At 46.9% G+C, this 25,884-nt stretch overlaps 1 protein-coding gene across 1 annotated transcript; it reads right to left on the bottom strand.

Moving 5' to 3' along the window:
- Positions 1-10,451: 10,451 nt before the first annotated feature.
- KDELR2 (KDEL endoplasmic reticulum protein retention receptor 2) lies at positions 10,452-25,671 on the bottom strand. The gene is made up of 5 exons (XM_069983772.1): positions 25,406-25,671; positions 20,206-20,306; positions 16,767-16,925; positions 12,732-12,984; positions 10,452-11,727 (listed from the first exon to the last, which is right to left on the bottom strand). The coding sequence occupies exons 1-5, from the start codon at positions 25,494-25,496 to the stop codon at positions 11,693-11,695; spliced, it is 639 nt and encodes a 212-aa protein (XP_069839873.1). The 5' UTR covers positions 25,497-25,671; the 3' UTR covers positions 10,452-11,692.
- Positions 25,672-25,884: the final 213 nt, after the last annotated feature.

Genomic DNA, 25,884 nt, shown 5'->3' with positions numbered 1-25,884 from the left:
TGATAGTAGTGCAGTTACATCATGTGACTCACAGTAGGCGTCTTCTCTGCATGAAGAGACGTCCACTTTTCCTTTTCTTCTCCATCTGGCTCCGGCCATCATGAAGGCTTCTCTGGCCATGACTCCTCTCCACGGGATCTGCCAGACAGACATTTTAGGCTTCATGCTCCAGCAACATCCTCATCTATACATCCCCCCCATATAGAATAGCCCCCCCTGCATCCCCCATATATAATAGCCCCCCTGCATCCCCCCATATAGAATAGCCCCCCTGCATCCACCAATATAGAATAGCCCCCCTGCATCCCCCCATATAGAATAGCCCCCCCTGCATACCCCCATATAGAATAGCCCCCCTGCATCCCCCCCATATAGAATAGCCCCCCTGCATCCCCCATATAGAATAGCCCCCCTGCATCCCCCAATATAGAATAGCCCCCCTCCATCCCCCATATAGAATAGCCCCCCTGCATCCCCCCATATAGAATAGCCCCCCTGCATCCCCCCATATAGAATAGCCCCCCCTGCTGTACATCCCCCATATAGAATAGCCCCCCTGCTGTACATTTTCCCATATAGAATAGCCCCCCTGCATCCCCCTCCCATATAGAATAGCCCCCCTGCATCCCCCATATAGAATAGCCCCCCTGCATCCCCCTCCCATATAGAATAGCCCCCCTGCATCCCCCATATAGAATAGCCCCCCTGCTGTACATCCCCCCATATAGAATAGCCCCCCTGCTGTACATCCCCCCATATAGAATAGCCCCCCTGCATCCCCCCATAGAGAATAGCCCCCCTGCATCCCCTCATAGAGAATAGCCCCCCTGCATCCCCCCATATAGAATAGCCCCCCTGCATCCCCTCATAGAGAATAGCCCCACTGCACCCCCCATATAGAATAGCCCCCCTGTAAAGCCCCAGACAGACAGCCACCACCCCCCTGCATCACAGCATAAAAAATAGCCGCCCTGCATCCCCTCATAGAGAATAGCCCCCCTGCACCCCCCATATAGAATAGCCCCCCTGCATCCCCCCATATAGAATAGCCCCACTGCATCCCCCCATATAGAATATCCCCCCTGCATCCCCCCATAGAGAATAGCCCCCCATGCACCCCTCATAGAGAATAGCTCCCCTGCATCCCCTCATAGAGAATAGCCCCCCTGCATCCCCTCATATAGAATAGCCCCACTGCATCCCCCCATATAGAATATCCCCCCTGCATCCCCCCATAGAGAATAGCCCCCCTGCATCCCCTCATAGAGAATAGCCCCCCTGCATCCCCTCAGAGAATAGCCCCCCTGCATCCCCCCATATAGAATAGCCCCCCTGCATCCCCTCATAGAGAATAGCCCCCCTGCATCCCCCCATAGAGAATAGCCCCCCTGCATCCCCCCATAGAGAATAGCCCCCCTGCATCCCCCCATATAGAATAGCCCCCCTGCATCCCCTCATAGAGAATAGCCCCCCTGCATCCCCCCATAGAGAATAGCCCCCCTGCATCCCCCCATATAGAATAGCCCCCCTGCAACCCCCATATAGAATAGCCCCCCTGCAACCCCCATATAGAATAGCCCCCCTGTAAAGCCCCAGACAGCCAGCCACCCCCCCCCCCCTGTATCACCGCATAAATAATAGCCCCCCTGCATCCCCTCATAGAGAATAGCCTCTTTAAAGCCCCAGACAGCCATCCCCCCATATAGAATAGCCCCCCTGTGGAGACCCCCCCATATAGAATAGCCCCCCTGCATCCCCCCATATAGAATAGCCCCACTGCATCCCCCCATATAGAATAGCCCCCCCTGCATCCCCCCATAGTGGAATAGCCCCCAGTGCATCCCCCCAATATAGAATAGCCCCCCCATGCATCCCCCAATATAGAATATCCCCCCTGCATCCCCCCATATAGAATAGCCCCCCTGCATCCCCCCATAGAGAATAGCCCCCCTGCATCCCCCCATATAGAATAGCCCCCCTGCATCCCCTCATAGAGAATAGCCCCCCTGCATCCCCCCATAGAGAATAGCCCCCCTGCATCCCCCATATAGAATAGCCCCCCTGCATCCCCCCCATATAGAATAGCCGCTGTAAAGCCCCAGACAGCCATCCCCCCATATAGAATAGCCCCCCTGTGGAGACCCCCCCATATGGCCACATGTGAAGGGGTTAAAAAAAAAAAAAAAAAAAAGAAGAAGAACATTCTCACCTCACCTCGCTCCCAGCAGCTTCTTCCTCCTGGTCCCGGATCTTCAGTCTGCAGCTTCTTCTCTATGCTGCAGCGTGGAGGCGGCGTCTCTCCTCACAGGCCCTCAGCGGCGCGTCAGGGAAGTGACGTCACCGCTGGGGGCCTGGCAGAGGTGCCTGCAGACGTGCCTGCGCGCGGCACGTCTGCGACCCCGGGCCGGCCCTGACAACTTTCAGCCGCGAAAACCGGCCCGGGGGGGGCACATGCCACAGGAGTGACTGGCAGGGCCGGGGGCCAATTATGGCTCCCTGGCTCTGTTAGTCAGAGCCCGGCCACTGCAGACTGTGAGCGTTCATCTTGAACGCTCACAGTTAAAGGGCCAGGGCACCGGCCCTCTGCAGAGGCTGAATGAATAGCGCAGCGGCCGGCTGCGCTATTCTTGCAGCCTTTGCTGAGGGCCGGTGCACATGGGGGGCAGGACCGGCGGCCCCCGGACTGGTAATACTGGCAGCCCAGCGGGCATTTGCCCGCTTTGCCAGATTACCAATCCGGGCCTGCATACAACAGACTGACAACAGAGAGGCGGCTGTCTGGATAAGAACAGCCATTATAAAAGGGTTTTCCAGGGAATGATGGCCAATGCTGTGCATAGACCATAACTCAACTTTCCTTGGAAAACCCCTTTAAGGCCATGTTCACACGTGTGCCCAGATGGGTTATTTACTAAACCCATTTTAGCTCCATGTGTGAACGAGGCCTCAGTGAAGAGCTCCCTACCTGGCCGCGTCTTCTTCAAGCTGCCAACCTGTAAATAACAGCAGACGCCTCAGCTACAACTGTATATTCCACAGGATGTGTGACATCATCAGCCTTGTTTTTGTGATGTCATCATAACTGCCACTGTTGTTTATGTATCAAGCTTACAGTCAGTGATAAGTGCTCAGCTGTGATTGGTTGCTATGGGCAACAAAGGACATTAGTGCTCAGCTATGATTGGTTGCTATGGGCAACACAGGACATTAGTGCTCAGCTGTTATTGGTTGCTATGGGCAACAAAGGACATTCCTGCTATAAGACTGTGCGATTAATCTCCCCTAAGTGATTTATTTCATCCAAACAAAATATTTCAGCCATTTCCAAGCAATGCATGATGGTCAACAGTCCATATTTATAGGGTGCAAACTAAGTAACATGCATCCATATTCATGAACAAATAAATGCATAAAGTGCTAACAGTGCATAGAAGATATACATATATATATATAGTATCATTGCCTATATAAACGTTGGGACATTACCATAGTATGTGCTGATGTGAAGGATTTAAACAATTAATAAGTCCATCGAATAAACTAATAAGGAGGGGGGGGGGGTGTAGGCTGAAACACTCAACATTTCAACAGTAAAGTAACTTCTTAGAGTACATGGCAGGTTGGAGGAATAGGTGAGAGGTGCAAAAAAAAACAGTCACTGATTGGTCCTCAATGACAGCTCCGAGCCCGTCCTTTGGTAGCTCCTCCCACCAGCCTTGTCCTTCCTACTATAGCACCTGCTGCGCAACTCTGGCAAAGAGAAACGTATCTACTTACAAGGGACATGTATCTGGCTGCAAGGGGAGAAATATATGGGGCTCCATGGGGATTTGTATCTGGCTACAGGGGGAAGGTGTCTGGCTGCAAAGGGGGGAGGAGATATGGCTGTAAGGGGACATGTATCTATTTGCAAGGAGGAGGTAGCTGGCTACATGGTGACTTACCTGGCTGCAGGGAACACATCTCACTCCAGGAGACATATGTGGTTGCAGCCGCAGGGGGGCATACCTGGCTAGGTGACATCTGGCTGCAGGGGACATATCCAGAGGCTTATTTGGCTCCATGGGACATATCTGACTGGAAAGGACATACCTAGCAGAAAGGGGCATATGTGACTGCAGGGCATACCTGGCAACAAGGGACTTATCTGTCTGCAGTGGGGTACTTGGTTGTATGTGTCATACCTGGGGGGGCACATCTGGCTGCAAGATGCATACCTGGCTACTGGGGGCCTTTCTGTCTAAAGGGGGTATGTCTGGGTACAGGAGGCATTGCATCTAGCTACTGGGTGGGCATTATTACTGGCTACAGGAGCTGTTATTATTGCAAGGGGGGGGGGGTAAAAATGGCTACAGGCGGCATTATTATTTGACATTACTTGTCACATTGTTATGGGAGGATCTGATCTGGGAATCAATTGCTGACAGAGACTCTATACAGAGCATATAGCGGCGGTGTGATCTTGGACTAATAAGGCAATGTTTCTAATTGGGGTACCTTGGGGGTACTCTGCTAAAGCATCTGTAGAGTACCTGGGCCAAGCCCATTGAGTTAAGTGGGCTGAAGGTATTCTGCTTATGGTCACATCTGACTTCCACTGTTGCAAGACTTCAAAGGGCCCATTAGGATAAGAACGCTGTTTTAAGAAGTGTAAACAGTGTAAACAGACAACGGCAGCTGAAAGTATTAACCCCTTCCCGCATAAGGACATATCAGCACGTCCAAATCTGCAGATGGACGTGCCAGGAACGTCCTCGGGATGACAGGGGCTCAGGAGCTTCGCTCCTGTCATCCCCGGCGGGGCCCGGCTGTCAGTGATAGCCGGGCACCCGCTGCAACTGCCGAGATCCGGGCCGTGCTCGGATCTAGGCAGTTAACCCCTTAGTGACCGCCGATACGGCGGTCACTAATGGGCCAGCGCTGCATTGCCTTTCATCTCCCCCCACCGTGAATCCACGGCGGGGGTAGATGAAATAAGTCAATCAGACCTCAGATTAGCCCCCCTAGTGGGCTGGTAACTAACCCGCTCCCTCCCCCGGCGGCCATCGGATCCAAGATGGCCGCCGCCATCGCTGTGAACAGACTATGTGTGTTCACAGCGATGGAAAATAAATAAATATTCAAAGCCCAATGCTCTCCGCCACCGGAGGTAGCGGAGAGCATGGGGCAGTGATCGGGGACCGATCGGGGATACTATATACCGCTGATCGCTTGTACCATGTGCTGCCGGCACTTTTTATCCCGTCACCATAAATGATTGGTGACAGGGGATAAAATGTGATGTGTCCTGTCCCCCCCAAGTCGCCCCCCACCCCCCCAGTCACCCCCCATCCCCCAGTCACCCCTCCTTCCCCAAATACAATACCTGATCCAGGGAGGTCCTTCCTCCTCGGCGTCTTGACTGCTTCTGAAGTGCGCATGCGCGTCAGAAGCAGCCAACTCAGAAAATTTAAAGTGACAGAGACCAATTCGGTCTCTGTCACTGAACTGTGATTACTCTAATATCACAGTAATCATAGTAATATAGTGAAAATGAATGTGTAAAAGTACAAAAAGTGAAAAACACACAAAAAAATAAAACACACACTTTTTATTATAGTAATAATTGCAGTTTACTCCTAGATTACCCCTAACCCCCCCAGATTACCCGTAACCACTGCAGGTTGTCCGTAACCGCCCCAGGTTGTCCGTAATAACGCCAGATTACACGTAACCACCGCACATTGAACAAAGCCCCCGCACGCTGCCTCTAACCCCCCGCACGTTGCCCGTAACCACCGCATGCTGCCTCTGACCATAGCAGGTTACCACTGACCACCACAGGTTGCCTCTTACCACTGCACGTTGCCTCTGACCACCGCTAGTCGCCTCTGACCATCGCAGGTTACCACTGACCACCGCACGTTGCCTCTGACCACCGCACGCTGCCTCTACCCACCACAAGTTGCCTCTGACCACAGCACGTTGCCTCTAACCAACACAAATTGCCAATCACCCCCTCCAGATTGCCCTTAACCATGCCAGATTACAGGTACCCACCTCAGATTATCTATAAGCACTTCAGTTTATCCGTAACCACCCCAGATTGTCCGTAACCACCCCACGTTGCCCGTAACCACAGCAGGTTGCCTGTAACCACCCTAGATGGTCTGTAACCACAGCAGGTTGTCCGTATCCACCCCACATTGCCCGTAACCACCCCACATTGCACGTTACCACCCCAAGTTGCCTGTAACCACCCCAGGTTGCCGTAACCACAGCAGGTTGCCCATGACCATTCCATGTTGACCGTATCCACCCCAGATTATCCGTAACCACCCCATGTTGACCGTATCCACCCCAGATTGCCCATAACCACCCCAGGTTGCCCGTAACCACCTCCAGATTCCCTGTAACCACCCCAGACTGTCCGTAACCACCCAGCATTACCTGTAATCTAATTTTTTTTTATTTTATTTTAGTAACTGCGCTATTTTAATAACTATTACTAGCTGCTCCAGCAAATTGGCACTCCTTCCCTTCTGAGCCCCGCTGTGTGCCTATACAGTGGTTTATGCCCATATATGGGGTACCGTTGTACTCAGGAGAACCTGCGTTACAGATTTTGGGGTACATTTTTTCTCCTGTTCCTTGTGAAATTTAGAAATTTCAAACTAAACCAACATATTATTGGAAAAATTCGAGTTTTTCATTTTTACTGGCCAATTTTGAATACTTTCCTCTAATACCTGTGGGGTAAAAATGGTCACCACACCCCAAGATGAATTCTTTGAGGGGTGCACTTTCCAAAATGTGGTGTCTTTTGGGGGGGGGGGGGGTTCTATTCTGCTGACACTAAAGGGGCACTGCAAACGCACTTGGTGCTCAGAAAATTCTTCAGATAAATCATGCACTGAAAATGCTAATTGGCGCTCCCTTCCTTCTAAACCCCGCTGTGTGCCCAAACAGTGGATTATGCCCACATATGGGGTACCGTTCTACTTAGGAGAACCTGCGTTACAGATTTTAAGGTGAATTTTCTCTCCTGTTCCTCGTGAAATTGAGAAATATCAAACTAAAGGAACATATTATTGGAAAAATTCGAGTTTTTCATTTTTACTGTCTACTTTTGAATACTTTTCTCTAATACCTGTGGGGTCAAAATGCTCACCGCACCCCAAGATGAATTCTCTGAGGGGTGCACTTTCCAAAATGGGGTGACTTATGGCGAGATTTTACTCCGCTGGCACTACAGAGGCACTGCTAACGCACTTGGCGCTCAGAAAATTCTTCAGCAAAATCTGAATTGAAAAGCTAATTGGCACTCCTTCCCTTCTGAGCCCTGCTGCGTGCCCATACAGTGGTTTATGCCCACATATGGGGTACCGTTCTACTCAGGAGAACCTGCGTTACAGATTTTGGGGTGAATTTTCCCTCCTGTTCCTCGTGAAATTGAGAAATTTCAAACTAAAAAAATAATTTCCTCTAATACCTGTGGGGTCAAAATGCTCATCACACCCCAAAATTAATTCTTTAAGGGGTGTACTTTCCAAAATGGGGTGACTTATGGGGGGGGGTTCTCTCTGCTGACACTACAGGGGCGCTGCAAACGCACCTGGCACTCAGAAACTTCTTCAGCAAAATCTGCATTGAAAAAGCTAATTGGTACTCCTTCCCTTCTGACCCCCGCTGTGTGCCCAAACAGTGGTTTACGCCCACATATGGGGTACTGTTGTACTCAAGAGAACCTGCGTTACAATTTATGGGGTGCATTTTCTCTCATGTTCCTTTAGAAAATGAGAAACTTTAATCTAAACGTACATATTATTGGAAAAATTTTATTTTCCTTTTTTTTTTTACGGCCTAATGGTGAATACTTTCCTCCAGCCCCTGTAGGGTTAAAATGCTCATTATACCCCTAGATTAATTCTTTAAGGTGTGTAGTTTACAAAATGGGGTCACTTATGGGGGTTTCCAGTATACAAGCCTCCTAAATCCATTTAAAAAAAAAAGAACTGGTCCCTTAAAAAAAAATCAGTTTTGGAAACTTTCACGAAAATGTGGTAATTTGCTGATAAATTTCTAAGCCCCGTAACACCCTTAAAAAGTGAAATATGTTTATGAAATGAAGCCAGAATAAAGAAGACATATTGGTAATGTGACTTAGTAACTAATTTATGTGCTACGACGTTCTTTTTTTAGAAGCAGAGAATTTCAAAGTTCATAAAATGCTATTTTTTTATTTTTCATGTTATTTTGATGTTTTTCACAAAAAACACACAAAGTAGTGACCAAATTTTGCCACTAATATAAAGTGCCCAATGTGACAAAAAAAAAAAATCTCAGAATCGCTAGAATACGTTAAAGCATCATCACTTTCTTTTTACCAAGAAATATTTGTATAGGTGAGTGTCTCACATTTCTAGTAGTAGATGGATACGTGGACAACCAGATACTCAGTATTGATCGACTACTAGGTATATTGGCCATCTGGGTGCTGCAGGGATGACACTAAGAGCTAGTGCTACAACTTACCCTATGGGAATAAATATGAAAGCATCAGATGGTACAGAGGTGACTGAAATGATGATTCCAATCTATGTAAATGACTGAGGAAAAGACATGGCTGACTGTTATACAATATAGGAGGGCATGCTAATAATCTGTATAATCGGTAAGTACTGGCCTTCACAATGAAGTTACTCATCAACCACATATGAGACAATGCATAACCTGTGTAACAGGATCATACATGGTTTACATAGTGTGTGATCCCATTACACCTGCAACATGGTAGGTAAAATATGACTCACAGCAGCACCACAATAGATGACAGGCTTAGAAAACCATGGACACCTTCTACCAGAAACAGGACTACTGCTGTCCTCAGGTTGTATGTGAGCTTTGCAGCAGTTTCATTAGAAGGAATGGAGTTGAATTGTAATACCCCACACAACCTGGGAACAGATTTGGCACTGTTTTTGTAAGTATAGTGTTTTGTTTTTTTATAACCCCCTTTAATTAAGTGGGTGCCAAGAGTTCCTGCTACAGACCTACCAGAACTAGTGCAATGCTATATAGACAAGAGACTCTCTACTCAAGTGCCTTTCTAGCTATATGCCAGCACCTATCCAGAGCCCTGGTTCTACAATGTCTATATAGGAAGTAACTAAAATTATAGGGATCACCTAGATTATGGGTCTCCAAACTGCGGCCCTCCAGCTGTTGCAAAACTACATTTCCCATCATGCTTGGATAACCAAATCCAAAGCTTTAGCTGTCCAGGCATGATGGGAGTTGTGGTTTTGCACCAGCTGGAGGGCCGCAGTTTGGAGACCCATGACCTAGATTCTAGAACTATGGTCTCCTACCAGTGACTCCCCAACTGTTGCAGGACTCCCAGCACACATTCCTTTTCTATGGACAGTCATGGCTATAGCCATCATCCAATATCCATAGGTCTATGTGAAAAACATATGTAATCCTAAAAAGTAGACACATTGGGGTAGAACCTTATCAGCCAGACGCTGGAATCTTACTTGTAGTTGTCTGCAACTGCTCCATTGTTGATCTGCACAAGGTTGGACACATCTTCCTTTTTTAGGTGAAGTTTAAACGGCAATTTCAGACTTTTTTTTTTTTTTCTTTTTATTCAAATTTTACACAGGTTTTCTCTTCTTTATGTTGCTGTAGTACTGCAAACAGATTGAAAGAAACTGGATCCAGCAGGAAGGAGAATTAGGAGTCCATTTTTTTTATTTTTCTCCATTCCTCCTGAATGTACCTCTGGCTTTGGTTTAAAACACTGAATAAAAAAAAACAAACTAGGAGCTCCTGAAATTCCTCTTATAGGCGCCGGAGCGCTGTTTTTCTGGAACTGCTCCAATGCGCCTCCTTCCTTTTACACAATATTACAGGGCAAATCCCTGGCTGTCTCTTCCCACTACTTAGGGCAACTCAATGAATATAGTTTCCACTGAATGCAATGATAAAATTATGTTTGCTAGTACTCACCTCAGTGCTCAACACTAGAGATACACTAGCCCAACTCGAGCATGGTTGAGTCCAATCACTCAGCATTTGAATACTGGTGGCTAAAGAAGTTGGATACAGCCAGGGTGTATACTTCTTCAGCCACCCTTATCTCTACTCACCACTTCTGGGTCTTGACACATAAGAAATGAGTGCTCAGTCTATCAATGGTCAACCTAGATGACCCTCCTTAGCTAGCAACTGTGAGATTGGCCATTCCTTTCTGTTTAAATAGGCACCAGAAAATAAAGACCTAGAAATTAGGCACCATTGGCATGGCAGCAGCAGGGGAAGGCGAGTACTGAATAATTATTCTCTGAAAAAAAAAACACAACACAGATGACCCCTGTAACTAAGGAGGTATATACCTTGTGTTCCTTTGTGTGTGTGTGTGTGTGTGTGTGCGTGTGCGTGTGCTAAACAGAAACAAGGAAATAAACTCAGTTTTGAACATATACTTTTACTTCAAACCATTGATATTTCATATCAATTTCCTTTTTAACACAGAATTTACTGCATGATTAGATTCCAGAAAACAGTGAGACATCAGGAATGGCTACGTTGTGGCTGAGAAGCTATTTAGAGGCCGTACCCATTGACATCTGGAAAGATGCTGAGAGTTGTAGTTCCAAAAGCTGGAGAGTCACAAGTAAGCTACTAGCATACGAAAGTGTAAAAAAAGCAGACATGTTTTTTATCTATGACAGGGTCAGAACTCAGTGCCTGCACCAATATTGCCATTGTCTGCCAGCACCAGTGTCCTGGGTGGCATCTTCTAGGGACTGTCAAGAAAAAAAAAAAAAAAAAAATGGATGTTCAAAAGTCCTTTTTCTATTAACAAAAAGGTACAAGGTTCTTTTCAGCTACTTAATGGCACTTCTCTTTAGCAAATCTCTTTCCTTTAAGAAGAATAAATCTACACATACACTTAGTGACATGTATAAAATGTGTGAGGTTTGTTGCCCTATAATGGGCAATAACCCATTTTCTGCCAAGTACCCTGCAACATGCTGACATCGACACACTGTGATCCATATCCGTACGCTTTATTCCGAGAACCCTTTCATGAAGACGGCTTAAATGAGACAAATATCCTTGAGAGATCGGATCATTTAACACAAGCAGGTTTTTTCCTCCCCAAGAGAAAATAAATTATAGTGGAATGACTGGAAAATCTTATTAAAAACAGATTAATAGCACTGGAAGCAGAAAAAAAAAAATTACAAATCATAGACTCTATAGAAAGAGTCAGTAACCGGGGAGGAAAAAAAAAAAACTATTGAAAAAATCTGCACTTAAATCTAGTTGTTGTAAACTGCACAAAAAAAAAAATTAACTTTTTTTTTTTTTTAACAACTATTGAATTGAAACTGCGCTCTGGATCTATTACAGTATACCTTTTATGTAAAAAAAATCTTTATACATCATAATAAAAAACAAGGAAGGCAAGATGCGTAAATCAAATCAGCTGGTATCCGAGAGTCAATCATTGAACCACTTTGCTGTTGGAGGGGCTGGCATCGCAGTCTGTCCCGGGGCCTCTCCGGCAGCAAATAGGGCAAATCTGCATAAAAAAGTAGTGTATCTGACTCTGCTTCAGGCATCTTACACCTTCACTTATAGTAAGGATTGTTCTGTCCAAACAGTGTGGAGGACAGCGGCTGGTCCCGATCTTTGGCACTTATGCTGGCAAACTCAACTTCTTTCCTTTTAGTACTATAAAGAGAAGAAAAGAAAAACGTTAAGTAATAAATCAACAGAGTTGGAATTTATACAGAAAGTTAACCAAAATTCTTGATTCTCTGGTGAAAAGGGTCAAAGGAGTTTTCTGCGCCCCTAAGTGCCAAGAGCTGTAATGCCTCCTTGCTCCCCCTCCCTTCCCTGCTTTATTGCAGCACTGAGCCCTGCTTCCAAATCGCCTTCCAACACTGTGCATAAAAAGATTTGGAAGTATGGTTTGGCTTCTAGTTGACTCGAAAACAAGTATAGGGATAGGAAGGGGTGCCCCACTACTTTGTTGCAAAGACAGTCAGTCCTAAGCTTCTAGAGAATAAAAGCATTTTTCTATGTTGTGGAAGCACAGATGGAGATATGAAAGGTACCATATGTCTCTCCTTGCAATAATAGCAGTTTGGACTGTGAATTAGTGTATCACATGTGTTTCTTTGCTCCCACCGTGGCTCATGAGTGCGCTCAATATGTAAGTGAGCTGTCATAAGTCCAATGGCCATTGGAAATCACTGGAGTAGTGATTTCCTATGGCCATCAGACTCCTCTCCGGGTATGTATGCGGGGCCCTGTTCAAGAGTAGTGATGGTGGGGGCATAGCGGCCCGGGTGACAGGTTCAGCACTCTCCCCCCTAATACTCCCCACACACATGTACACTCAGCAGCTAGACCCACTGTTCTCAAGGTTGAGAAAGCTTGGGACGGCAACCTAACCCCTCCCAAGAAGAAAAGGATCATGCACATGAAATCCAACATGCTAAATCAATCTTGCATTTAGGTGAAGGGCACAAGGCTACAGTACTTTGCATCACTGCTACTAATAGTATGGTGACAGCATACATGAACAGAGGCGACTATTTGGGAGGGAGGCTACAGTATTCATATGAGCACGGTAGTCCCAGCTGATCAAACAGGGTTCCACGACTTGAACCAATGATGACCTACAGTTCCCCAAGCCACAATGATGCTAGCGTTGTTAGAGAAACACTTACCTTTTGTAACATACAAGTAGAAGAAGTCGCAGTACAGGATGGTTTGCACCACTCCTGCCACTATGGCAATCAGGTCAAAGAAGCCTTCAAAGGAATAGCGCCAAATCCAGTTGAAGAGATACAAGGCACGGTACAAGCCCAAAAAGAACAGGTAATGGGTAGTGATTGTCTCCGCTTCACCTGTTTTGCTGATCATGAAGAGCTGAGGCAGGATGGCCACAGACTCCAGATAAATGGAGAAGGTCCATAGGATCTGCAAGACAACAAAGGGAGAGCTTATTGTATGAATCAATCATCACAGAACTATTTATTAAAGGGTTTCTTGATTTAGACATCACTGTGTGACTGTGGATCGTGACAGTCAGACCACTACTGACCACACACTGACTGCTTTAATGGGTTCACCTGGAAAAGCCCAAAAGCTACTAGGGAAGTGGTAACACTCCACTAGGGGGAGCCATGGGCAGACTGCATTCAACCACCTACAGAAATTAAGAGGGGTTATTCCAACAAATTATGCCTTATCAACAAGATAGGGGATAAGTAACTGGTGGTGGTCCAACCACGAGGTCCGCAACTAATATACAAGAATGGAGGTTCCTTCTAATAAAAAGAGCTGTGGCCTGCACGATTGGTAATTGTTCACTCTCGAAGGAAAAAAAAAAAAAAAAAAAAAAAAAAAAAAACAGGTTACCACTTTCAAATAATATCAAGAACATTCAAGACCAGCGCTTCTCAATTGCAGTATTCGAGGCCCCCCAACAGGTCAGGATTTGAGGATATCCCATACAAAGAACAGCTGTGATAATACATGATGCACCGAGTATAATTACATCACCTGTGAAATACTAAGGAAATCCCCAACACATGACCTGTTGGTGGCCATGGGGACTGGAATTGAGAAGCAGTGACAGACAGGTCAGCCTTGAGCTCATAGGACAATAGAGTCTTGTAATATATCCAGCATGCCCATCAGAACACCCATACCATCACACACAACGGCATTAATGTGCTAGTTTATTACTTTACAATTTTCTTGAATGGCTAAACTGTACCAAAAAGCCTAGACGAGGAGGTTTTATTGAATTTTTATTGAAGTATTGTATGCCCCCCCCCCCAAAAAAGTTATACAAATCAACAATATACACGAACGGGAAGTGTTTTTTTTCCCTGCACTTATTACTGCATCAAGGCTTCACTTCCTGGATAACATGGTGATGTCACGACCCGACTCCCAGAGCTGTGCAGGCTGTGTCTGCTGGAGAGGATGATGGCAGAGGGATGCTCAGTGTCCCTCCATTGCCCTTTGTCCCTCGGTGTCCCCCTGCCACCATCCTCTCCAGCAGCCACAGCCCGCACAGCTCTGGGAGTCGGGTCGTGACATGACCGTTTTATCCAAGAAGTGACATCACCATGTTATCCAGGAAGTGAATCCTTGATGCAGTAGTAAGTGCAGGAAAAAAAGGCACTTTATAAGCATTTCCCATAGGTGTATATTGGGGATTTGAATAACTGTGGGGGGGGGGGCCTGTAGAAGTATCAGACCCCTGCAAAGTGAATGTGTTTATCCCTCTGCACACAGCAGCCCCTAAGCTTGGCTTTCAGACACTACATACATTACAACATGATATCCTCTGCAGAGTTTACACCAGACCAGATAACGCCTTTAATTATTCACATAGTTCTTGGTTAACTTTGTACCGTACCGAGTTCCTGTGTTAATCCACCTTCCCCATCTCACATTACTTACTAGGTAAACAGTACGTGCACTCATGCAACAGAACTATGGGCCGCCTCTCTGATGTAGGAAGCGTCTGGTTTCTCAGAGAGAGGACCCCATAGCCAAGTCTTAGGGCCCGTTCACACTAGGTAAAAGTGGCGGAACTTCAAGCAAACCCCACAACACGGACGCCGCTTGAAACCCAGCCTGTCAAACTGATTCAAAGCGACGGTGCTCTTCGTCCAAAGAATTGACACGTCAACTACTTGGAAGAAGAACCCCCTGAGGACTAGCTGAAGATCATTTGCATACAGCGTGGGAAATAATGAAATTTTTTATCTATATACCCGTATATGCCCTGATTGGTTGGTAAATATAACTGGTTGTGGTCTGACTGTTGAGACTGATCAGAAGAACTAGCAGAGACACAATTACGTTGCCATGCCTTCTCTCCGCTTTGTGTTTGGCGACCTGGATGGGCCCATGGACTTGCATTGTGCGGCCGTCCAGGTCACATAACACAGAGCCAGGAGAGTATGCACAGCATGCAGATGTCTCCAGGCTCATTCCCCTGATCAGTCACGGTCTGAACACAACCAGTCTCTGGGACATGTCAGAAGTTTGTTTTTATCTAATGACAGGTACTATGTAAGAGAACTAAACAATATGGACTCCCACCAGTCATCTAGGTTTCCCCATTTCCTATGGGCAGGTGAGAACTTACTCTCAGAATATCCCATTCAAATATTCTTCTAGCATGTATCATTAAATTGGGTTAAGCAGAATTTTAATTTTTATTTTCAAGTCTGAGGCAGAGGCATCAACATGTTTTGTGGCATAAAAGACTGAGACCTAGATGGGGGGATGCCTATTCTTTCACATGTGGATCCCAGCCCTATACTCTTAGAGACAAAACTCGCAGCAGGGATGTATATCCCTGCTGCGAGTTTGTCCGCAGCCCCCCCCCCCCCGTTAATCCCCCGGCCACTGGAGTCTATACATTACAGGGTCTCCGCTCCTGCTTGCTTTGGCGGTTCCCGGTGTCTTCACGTCCCACTTGGCCAATCAGTGTGCTGCGGCGGGGCAGCACACTGACAGGCCGAGCGGGACATGCTGGGACCCGCCGAAGCAAGCAGGAGACCCGGTAATGTATAGACTCCAGTGGCCGGGGGATTAACGGGGCGGGCTGCTGACAAACTCGCAGCAGGGAACTACATCCCTGCTGCGAGTTTGTCTCTCACTGAGTACACAGGGCCGGGATCCACAGCGAGGAACTCACTGCGGATACGTCAAGTGTGTTTGTACCCTTAATAAGATTAATTCAAATGTCAAAGAGGCGGGGCCTAGGGCACTGTGCTCCCTAGGAATGCAGCACCTCTTTGGCCTCTTCCTGTGTGATGGACATGCTGCGCTTAGCATAAACTGTTCAGCTCTGCTCAGATCCCACAAAGGGAAAAAAAAACACAAGCAAAAAAAAAAAAGTTTGGGAGTGTATGATGGTAATGCATTTATTGAGACTTGGTACAGTGCTGGAGTTCCAGAATCTCAGATTCATTTTAACTAAGCAGTATTACACAGCTCGATCACTAATGTAAGTGAGTGCTAGAACAGCGCTCGCTTACTAAACCTATTACACGGCTGGATAAATGTACAACAGAGGATGCACAGACATTGTTAGTGGTGTCCTTTCAGCCCTTGCCCTAGTGTAAAAAATATGTTTATACATCTTCCCGCTGTTCTTCTCGCTTCTGCCTGCTGTCTGCAGCAGCCACTGGAACTTCAGAGACCACCTCTGAAGTGACAAGCCACCTAGCCAATCGGTGACCGAGATGGAACCACCGCGACCAGTGATTGGCTGAGCTGCCTGTCACTTTAAAGACAGACTCTGAAGTTCCAGCGGCAGCTGCGGGCAGAAGCAAAAAGAACACCGGGGAGGGTAGAGAGGTATGTATAAACTTTTATTTACTTTATTTTTACATTGACCACGCATCACTATCACACGTGGCAATGTGCGCCCGGCAGCAGATGATTTTTAGGCTGGAATAAACGATAACTATTAGCTGATTGCTTGTGTTTATTACACAGTAATAATCTGCCAAATCAGCCTGATTTGACAGATTATCGCTCCATGCAATAGGGCCTTAATACTGTTGGTTGAGCAATACAAGCAATGGCAACCTTCTGTCAATATCACTCAATAGGACTGCAATACAAAACCACCCTGACATAGTCGACCATTCCACAGCTTAGTGGACATACATCTGACACTTCGCTTTAGAAGGTGATATCATTCCGATAGGAAAAGACAAACCTACCTCAAGAAGAGAGAAATCATGATTGACAAGGACGGCCAATCCACCAACAGGAACAACAAGGAACTCCACTCTGAAGGTGTCATGGTTGCCATCATATGTGGCCTTGAACTTCATGTATATCATATAGATTGTTGCATATGAGCAGGCAATATAGATGAGCTAAAAGAAAGCAAAAATACCATATAAACATATAACGCAAAGTTATAATACATCAAAAGATATAGTTGTAAACAGGATTTAGGCCAGACAGTTATAACACTGGTGCAAGTTACCTGCAGATCTACAGAACCCATCATAAGGCTGTATGGTGCAGGGAGAGGATTTAGTAAAATAGGGGGTGCAGCCAACATAAAAAGGTCCCCTCTAATCCCCTCATTCATAAAACTTTAAAAACCTTAGTGGGTCAACTTCAATGTTGGTGGTGCTTCTACACATTTTATGCAGAAACAAATGAACACTCTTTATAACCTTCCCATATTTGCCTGTTAGTCGTGTCCTTATTTCCTAAGCAAACGATTTTACCGACATAACTAAACGTCCTTGAAAACAGGGGCACGTCCAAGTGGGGCCCGAAAATATCCCAGATTAATGCACGCCATTCTCTCAATGGCAAAATATGCCAACCAAAAAGTGGGGTCTAAGATATCTAGTAACATGTGCCCAAATCTTCTGTTGCAGAGGAACCTGACCCGTTTTGCAAAGATCACTTAACCACTAAAACCTTCAAGTGAGAGCTCGGAGCAAGACCTGCTGGTTAGCCAATAGGCAGCTGAGATGAGACACCACTGTGGTCAGTGACTGGATGGGGGAAGACAGGCGATCAGAGGACCAATGTATATTTTTCAAAAACACCCTTCACTCTTACTTTAAAGGGGTAGTTCAGCAAATAAAATTTATTGGTGCCAGAGATTTGTGATATGCTTCTATAAATTATTTTTTTTAATGGGACCCGTCACCCCGGTTGCCGGGATGAAGCCCGACCGACCCCCCTCCCCCACCGACCCCCCTACCCCCCACGGAGCCTCTTATACTTACCCCTTCCTCGATGTCCTGGTCCCGAGAAATCCCCATCAGAAGCAGTGCACGCGTTCACCAGAGAGGAGTCCGACGCCCATAGAGAATGACTGCTCCTGTCATTCTCTATGGGCATCGGACTCATTTCTGGTGAGCGAACGCACAGCTTCCGACGGGGATATCTCGGCGGCGGGACGGGGTCCGGGACTTTGATAGTTGGAGCCGGGGTGACAGGTCCTCTAAGTCTTCCACTACTTATCAGCTGCTGTATGTCCTGCAGGAAGTGGTGTATTCTTTCCAGTCTTGAGAGTAGGATAGGTTTTCCATGGGGATTTGCTACTGCTCTAGACAGTTCCTGACATGGACAGAGATGGCAGCAGAGAGAACTGTGTCAGAGTGGAAACAATACACCACTTCCTGCAGGACATACAGCAACTGATAAGTACTAAAAGACTTGGAGGGTTTTTTTTTGTTTTTTTTTTAAGAGAGGGAAATTACAAATCTCTGGCACTGGCAATGGGATTATAATACAGTTATTTACCAGGACTGACTGCATCCACAGCTTACATCCAACTTCTTAATACACATAGAGACCATCATGTTCTCTGGAAAAAAGGAGCAGATCCCCCATGGGCCAGACACTAATAGGACAATGCTCATTTACCACAGAGTTTTTTTTCTAGACAATTCCTTCAGTGCTGGTTTCATATAAATGACATGACAATACAAGTTATTTTCCCAGTAAGAAACAAGATCCGCAGGAATCCATATTCTGCTCAGTCATTAGAAAGCGAGACATTTCTGCCTGAGAAAAATAGCAGTAACGTCTAACCGAGAGAAGACATTATTAAGAAAAACTGAAATAAACCCACGCTCCCTTATTGCCATTCTGCCGGCTAACATCATAAGAGCTTATTGAATAGCTATTGAGAGCTCGGAGTGAGAAAAGACTAACGCTGTAATACAAGCGCAGATTCTAGATAAGCGGCAAAGCATCATCATACAGAAGCCACCACACAGCTGACAAACGCTGAAGCCCATGATGGGCAGATGTCAACGGAAAAAAAAAAAAAGTTGCCTCTTAAAGGGGCTGTACACTAATAAAACCAAAATGATTAGACCACATCTGTCCATGGGTTGTGTCAGGTGTCGCAGCTCAGTCAGAGTGGGAATGCCTTCCCACACACCAAGTGTAGGCAGGAAGGGTGCGGTTTTTGTAACCTCCAACATCCCGCAAATCTTCAATAGTTTAATTTACCCATCCTGTAGGCAATACTCTGGGGGAAAACTGGGATAAGTAGTTTTACAGATAACAGGGGGCTTCTAGCAGCCTAGTACTGTTAGGGTATGTGCATACTGAGGAATCGGGGGTGGATCACCCGCCATGGATCCCGCAGCTCGCCCCTGCTCACCGCCGCGTGCCCATTCCATGCACAGGTGGATTCCGCCATCCATTCAAAGAACAAATCTGTTCATTCTTTGGGCAGATGGCGCAATCTGCCCGACCATAGCATGAAGTCTATGGCACGGGCAGAGATGCACACAGCCAATGAGCAAGTGCAAGCGACGGGTGATCCACCGGATTCCTAAGTGTGCACATACACTTATATACAGTAAGGGCCCTATTACTTGGCCCAATCTGGAGGGGGCAATCTAACGCCAACCTGTCAGGTCAGCCCTTGCTTGCTCCTCATTCCCCGCTTGCTGTCTGTGGTATTACACACGGCAGCGAGCAAGAGCAGGGGGCTGCGGGGAGCCCATAGGAGATAGCGGTGGTCTGCTGCGGTCACTCCTATTACAATGAGAGACGGCCAGCAGATCAGGGCCATAAGCACTGGCATTTTGGTTCCTGTTGTAAACCATTGATCAGCTGACAGATCATTGTTTTACAACATGAGCTACTACACAAAGCGATGATCGGCTGGTACGGCCATTCACACTGCCATCAGTGCCCCAGTCTTGGTGGGTCTGACAGGAAGCATAATGCTCCATAACTAGAGATGAGCGAACCGGGTTCGAGTCCATCCGAACGTTCGGCATTTGATTTGCGGTGGCTGCTGAACTTGGATAAAGCTCTAAGGTTGTCTGGAAAACATGGATGCAGCCAATGACTATATCTATGTTTTCCACATAGCCTTAGGGCTTTATCCAAGTTCAGCAGCCACCGAAAGTTCGGGTTTGGATGGACTCGAACATGCTTGAGGTTCGCTCATCTCCATCCATAACCCATTAAAATGAAGGACACTGCAACTGATCTGGATGGTTCTGATAACGTCAATGGGTTCCAGCAAACGCCAATGGTATCCACCGTATGACAGATCAGGCACTGCAGCAGATTGAGGTGACCAAGATAGAAGAATAACTGTGAGGAACTCCTTGGAGTGTGCGCACCATCCCTGAACAGACGTTTTGGAGTACATCTTACCTTCATAGAAGTGTTGTACAATGAAATAAACGAGGTAAAAAGATCCAGGTATCGAGTGGTGAACACCAATGCAAATAGAAGCTGACTCTTTCCAGAAATACCTGCAAATGATAAGAAATAAGAATTAAGAAAAAAACTCCCCCTTAAAGCATTTACACTCACGGTAATAGGAGTTAAAGCTGTGACCAAGACAGATCACAAGGGGGGAGGGCCTTAGCCACTGCTATGTGCAGGAGAGAGGACAGACTGTGCACATGCTTCCAAGTGTCCACAGGATCTGCACTGTCCAGGCAAGGTAAATCAAGTCTTCCCACTCATCTAAACAGCAGCAGTGCTTGGTGTAGCTTTCCTTCCTGTGCTACTCACATAGCACCGTAAAAAGGTAGTCTACCAGCAACAACTCCTCCAACCATATGCCATCTATATTAGTGTTCTGTAAATGATCCCCCAGCACAGGTCAAGCCTTTTCAGTACTTAGGGAAACATGTTTTTGCTGTCCTTCTGTTACATCTGCTCCTATAGCACCTTGCAGAAACCCAGTGCATCAATAATCATTTCTCCCTCCACATGCCAGCTATAGCATATATTCCCCATCTGCGCCATTCCCATCCTGGTAGCAGTGTAAACCTCTGTCCGGAGCACCGCCCCCAGAGCATGAGCCGGCCCACTGCTTCTAATGATAATCAATGGAGCGGATGAGCCGACATGAGCACTGGGGGGGCGGGGCAGTGCTCCTAACGGTGCTCCGGACCGAGGATTACACTGCTAACAGCATGGGAATGGTGCTGAGGAGGAAGGTAAAAAGACATACCTTCCTCCTCAGTGCCACATGTGCAATCACAGCGGATTTGATGGTGCAGACCCGATCTAAATAACTGAACACAGCATCAAATCTGCTGCGGAAACCATGCAAGTCCTTAAAGTGAATGTACCATCAGGCCTGGGCTGAAGCACTGGAGATGGGCCGACCCACTCTCAGTGGGAGGAAACCCCTGCCCCTCTATGATACGGCTCCATTGATTCTAATGGAGCCGCATCATAGAGGGGCGGGGGTTTACTCCCACTGGGGGTGGGTCAGCCCGCCTCCAGTGCTTCAGCCCAGGCCTGATGGTACATTTACTTTAATCTTTTGAAACAATAGGTACATTTTAAGGATATACACAAAGCATCCATACCGCACCTCGGTTTCATCACCATTCTGCACAACTTCTCACATTCACTGTTATTCCTGTGCACATTAATAATCCCATCAGCGTAGTCTTCTGTCCCATTATGACCACTACATGTTTCTTTAGCTTCAGGCAATTTTTTTCCATGAAGGTGACATCCATTTGACCTGAGGATAGACATGCTATTGTTCTGTGGTGCTGCGGCCTTGGACTCGCTTTACCTGCTGTACCAGGGATTTGGTCTGATGGGGGTGGAACAATGCACATGTGCATGCTATGTATGGTATGTGTATGTACTTCAGGAAACAATGCACATGTGCATGCTATGTATGGTATGTGTATGTACTTCAGGAAACAACGCACATGTGCATGCTATGTATGGTATGTGTATGTACTTCAGGAAACAACGCACATGTGCATGCTATGTATGGTATGTGTATGTACTTCAGGAAACAACGCACATGTGCATGCTATGTATGGTATGTGTATGTACTTCAGGAAACAACGCACATGTGCATGCTATGTATGGTATGTGTATGTACTTCAGGAAACAATGCACATGTGCATGCTATGTATGGTATGTGTATGTACTTCAGGAAACAATGCACATGTGCATGCTATGTATGGTATGTGTATGTACTTCAGGAAACAATGCACATGTGCATGCTATGTATGGTATGTGTATGTACTTCAGGAAACAACGCACATGTGCATACTCTGTATGTACTTCAGAAAAACAAAAAATCCCAGCTATTTATAGAGTTCATCTCAGATGATGTGCAAAACCAGAAAACACTCAATTTCCTAGAGCTTTTGCATAGACTTGTTTGGCTCAGAGTAGCACCACTGTCAATACCACAGATTAATAAAAGGGCCGGTCTAGGTCTCTCCTGGCAGCACAGACGGGTGTAATTGCCCAGTAAATAAGCGGCGTCCCCGCTGCCAGCAGGAGACAAGTGTGGTAAGCTCCTCTCTAAGATGCGGCCTGCAGGCACCGAGGACAAGCAGGTAAGCATCATGCAGAGCAATGCACTAATGTCCTGTATACAGGAGAAGCCAGAGCTCAGCACTTTCCCTGTCACTCATTTATCTTTATTGTGATCCGCGTCATGCAGCCATCTCTCCATAGACAGCTGGGACCTAAAGCAGCCTGCTCTCCATACCAATGAGGATAGGACTCTACTGTATCAGGTCCTGAACAATAAACAAAAGCATTCCCCACCAGACTTTCTATAGAAAAAAATAAATAAAAAAAAAGTGTGTGTATGTATAATTAATATATATATATATATATATATATATATATATATATATATATATATATATATATATATATATATAATTTTATTTATTTTTCAGCCACTTATACTATGAGTTATTATAATGTTTGTGCATTTGGGACCCCCCAGATACAAGGTCCTGTAACTATTGATCATTGAACCCCAGTGCACACACACTATAGCCTGGCACTATGCTGACACCGCAGCAGGTAGCCTATACCAGAGGTGATGATGTGGCTGCATCCTCCTCACAACCTAACAATGCCATACTACATCTGGGAGGATTCCTCAGCCTGGAGACAGGGGCCACTACTCCAACCAGCTGCAGGAGGGAAAGGGTTAACAGCTGACATGTAATAACGGGAGCTGACGGATTAGGGTCTCACCACGCCTTACAGCCGGCTGCCACGTCAGATCCACACACAGCACAAGCCGGAGCCTATCATGTAGAGATGGCTGCGATTCAATGACTTCTAGCACATGCATCAGGCATGAGGACAAACACTCTCATCATGCACTGTGCACAGCCCTACACCGCATAGCTACTGACATGTACCGTGCACCCTCTTTACAGAAAACAACATGTTTTGTATCTATAGGATTATGAACAGTCTAAACCTATCACCTTATGCCATGATAGGAATTGTAGTTTTACAACAACTACATGACGGACATCTACAGTGCAGAATCTAGACACCTATGGCTGTCAGGGACATGATGGGAGTTGTAGTTCTGCAACAGCTAGAGATACACTGGTCGGGAAGCACTGATCTATAGAAACAATATAAACATCTACAGAGCACAATGCATACCCCTGTGCCTGATCACATCCACAGACATCTATAAGTAGCTGTGACATCATCAGGAAGAGACTGGACAGCAATGAATGGCCGTCACGGCTACAGAGCCCCCAATAATCACCGGCACACGTTACAGCTGATGTTATGCCACGCTGAGACGCTTACACGTCAATAGTGACCCTTGCACTGGTAAGAGTTGGGTTTCCGATCAATACTAAAGTTAAAAAGACTGAACAGTGTGAACTATGTCCTGCAGCCGCATCCCTATACAATATACAGTGCAGAGTGATGGCAGAGCACAGAGTATGACGTGGCCCTATACATAGGGGTTCCTGTATAGCAGGGCACAGCTGGCACTGCCCTCTGCACACACACATACCAGCTCACACCCAAGCATCAATCCTAGGCTGGGGATATGCTGCAAGAAGAACAGGTATACACACAGGAGAAGCTACAGCAGGTATGGGGTATACAGGAGAAGCTACAGCAGGTATGGGGTATACAGGAGAAGCTACAGCAGGTATGGGGTATACAGGAGAAGCTACAGCAGGTATGGGGTATACAGAGGAGAAGCTACAGCAGGTATGGGGTATACAGAGGAGAAGCTACAGCAGGTATGGGGTATACAGAGGAGAAGCTACAGCAGGTATGGGGTATACACAGGAGAAGCTACAGCAGGTATGGGGTATACACAGGAGAAGCTACAGCAGGTATGGGGTATACACAGGAGAAGCTACAGCAGGTATGGGGTATACACAGGAGAAGCTACAGCAGGTATGGGGTATACACAGGAGAAGCTACAGCAGGTATACACAGGAGAAGCTACAGCAGGTATGGGGTATACAGGAGAAGCTACAGCAGGTATGGGGTATACAGGAGAAGCTACAGCAGGTATGGGGTATACACAGGAGAAGCTACAGCAGGTATGGGGTACACAGGAGAAGCTACAGCAGGTATACACAGGAGAAGCTACAGCAGGTATACACAGGAGAAGCTACAGCAGGTATACACAGGAGAAGCTACAGCAGGTATACACAGGAGAAGCTACAGCAGGTATACACAGGAGAAGCTACAGCAGGTATACACAGGAGAAGCTACAGCAGGTATACACAGGAGAAGCTACAGCAGGTATACACAGGAGAAGCTACAGCAGGTATACACAGGAGAAGCTACAGCAGGTATACACAGGAGAAGCTACAGCAGGTATACACAGGAGAAGCTACAGCAGGTATGGGGTATACAGGAGAAGCTACAGCAGGTATAGGGTATACAGGAGAAGCTACAGCAGGTATGGGATATACAGGAGAAGCTACAGCAGGTATGGGGTATACAGGAGAAGCTACAGCAGATATGGGGTATACAGGAGAAGCTACAGCAGGTATGGGGTATACACAGGAGAAGCTACAGCAGGTATGGGGTATACAGGAGAAGCTACAGCAGGTATGGGGTACACACAGGAGAAGCTACAGCAGGTATGGGGTATACAGGAGAAGCTACAGCAGGTATATACAGGAGAAGCTACAGCAGGTATGGGGTATACAGGAGAAGCTACAGCAGGTATGGGGTATACAGGAGAAGCTACAGCAGGTATGGGGTATACACAGGAGAAGCTACAGCAGGTATGGGGTATACACAGGAGAAGCTACAGCAGGTATGGGGTATACACAGGAGAAGCTACAGCAGGTATGGGGTATACAGGAGAAGCTACAGCAGGTATGGGGTATACAGGAGAAGCTACAGCAGGTATGGGGTATACAGGAGAAGCTACAGCAGGTATGGGGTACACAGGAGAAGCTACAGCAGGTATGGGGTACACACAGGAGAAGCTACAGCAGGTATGGGGTATACAGGAGTGTGCACAGCCGGCACAGTGGAGTGTGCATGCTCCGGGCTGTGACTGGCTGCAGGGGCACCGGGGGCACACCCCTCCCCAGGCTGGGGCATCACTTACCGGCACAGGAGCGGGTCTTCCAGATCTTCAGCAGCAGTATAATGATGGCTGCCAAATGGGACAAGTCCCCGGTTAACCTGAAGATGTTCATTGTGCTAGAGGATGCGGGACAAGGGATGCACGGTGACCGGGGGGGAGAAGAGAGGGTAGAGGTGACCCGGGACCGCGGAGACGAGCTGTGTCGCTGCAGCCACTGACTTCAATCCGTTAAAATGGCGAGCGGCAAGCTACGTGGCCCGGGGACGTGGCCTAACTGCAGCGAGCGCACAGCATGCCGGGAAACAGCGCTCAGGCAAGGATGACGTGTAACGGCCCGCCCCCGGACACGCCCATAACCCGGCTGGACGCCGGCAGAGCCACGCCCCTTAAAGGCGGCCTGTCCTAGAATGTTCTCTTCTTTATCTTTTTTTTTTATAACTTTTTTTTCCCCTTTCTCAGTGTGCAGCCCCTTACAGCCCAGTGCTGAGGGGAGCCTGTGT

This window comes from Dendropsophus ebraccatus, chromosome 9 (genome assembly GCF_027789765.1).
Source record: "Dendropsophus ebraccatus isolate aDenEbr1 chromosome 9, aDenEbr1.pat, whole genome shotgun sequence".
NCBI classification, from domain to species: Eukaryota; Metazoa; Chordata; class Amphibia; order Anura; family Hylidae; genus Dendropsophus; species Dendropsophus ebraccatus.
This window is presented reverse-complemented; position numbering and strand designations above follow the sequence as displayed.

What these genes read in the sequence shown, in the direction of transcription:
- KDELR2 (XM_069983772.1), bottom strand. Translation starts at nt 25,496, where the DNA reads ATGAACATCTTCAGGTTAACCGGGGACTTGTCCCATTTGGCAGCCATC. An exon ending in TGTACAACACTTCTATGAAG is followed by an intron (nt 16,926 to 20,205) that starts GTAAGATGTACT and finishes GCTTTCTTTTAG; the next exon opens with CTCATCTATATTGCCTGCTC. An exon ending in CTACTTGTATGTTACAAAAG is followed by an intron (nt 11,728 to 12,731) that starts GTAAGTGTTTCT and finishes TTCTCTTTATAG; the next exon opens with TACTAAAAGGAAAGAAGTTG.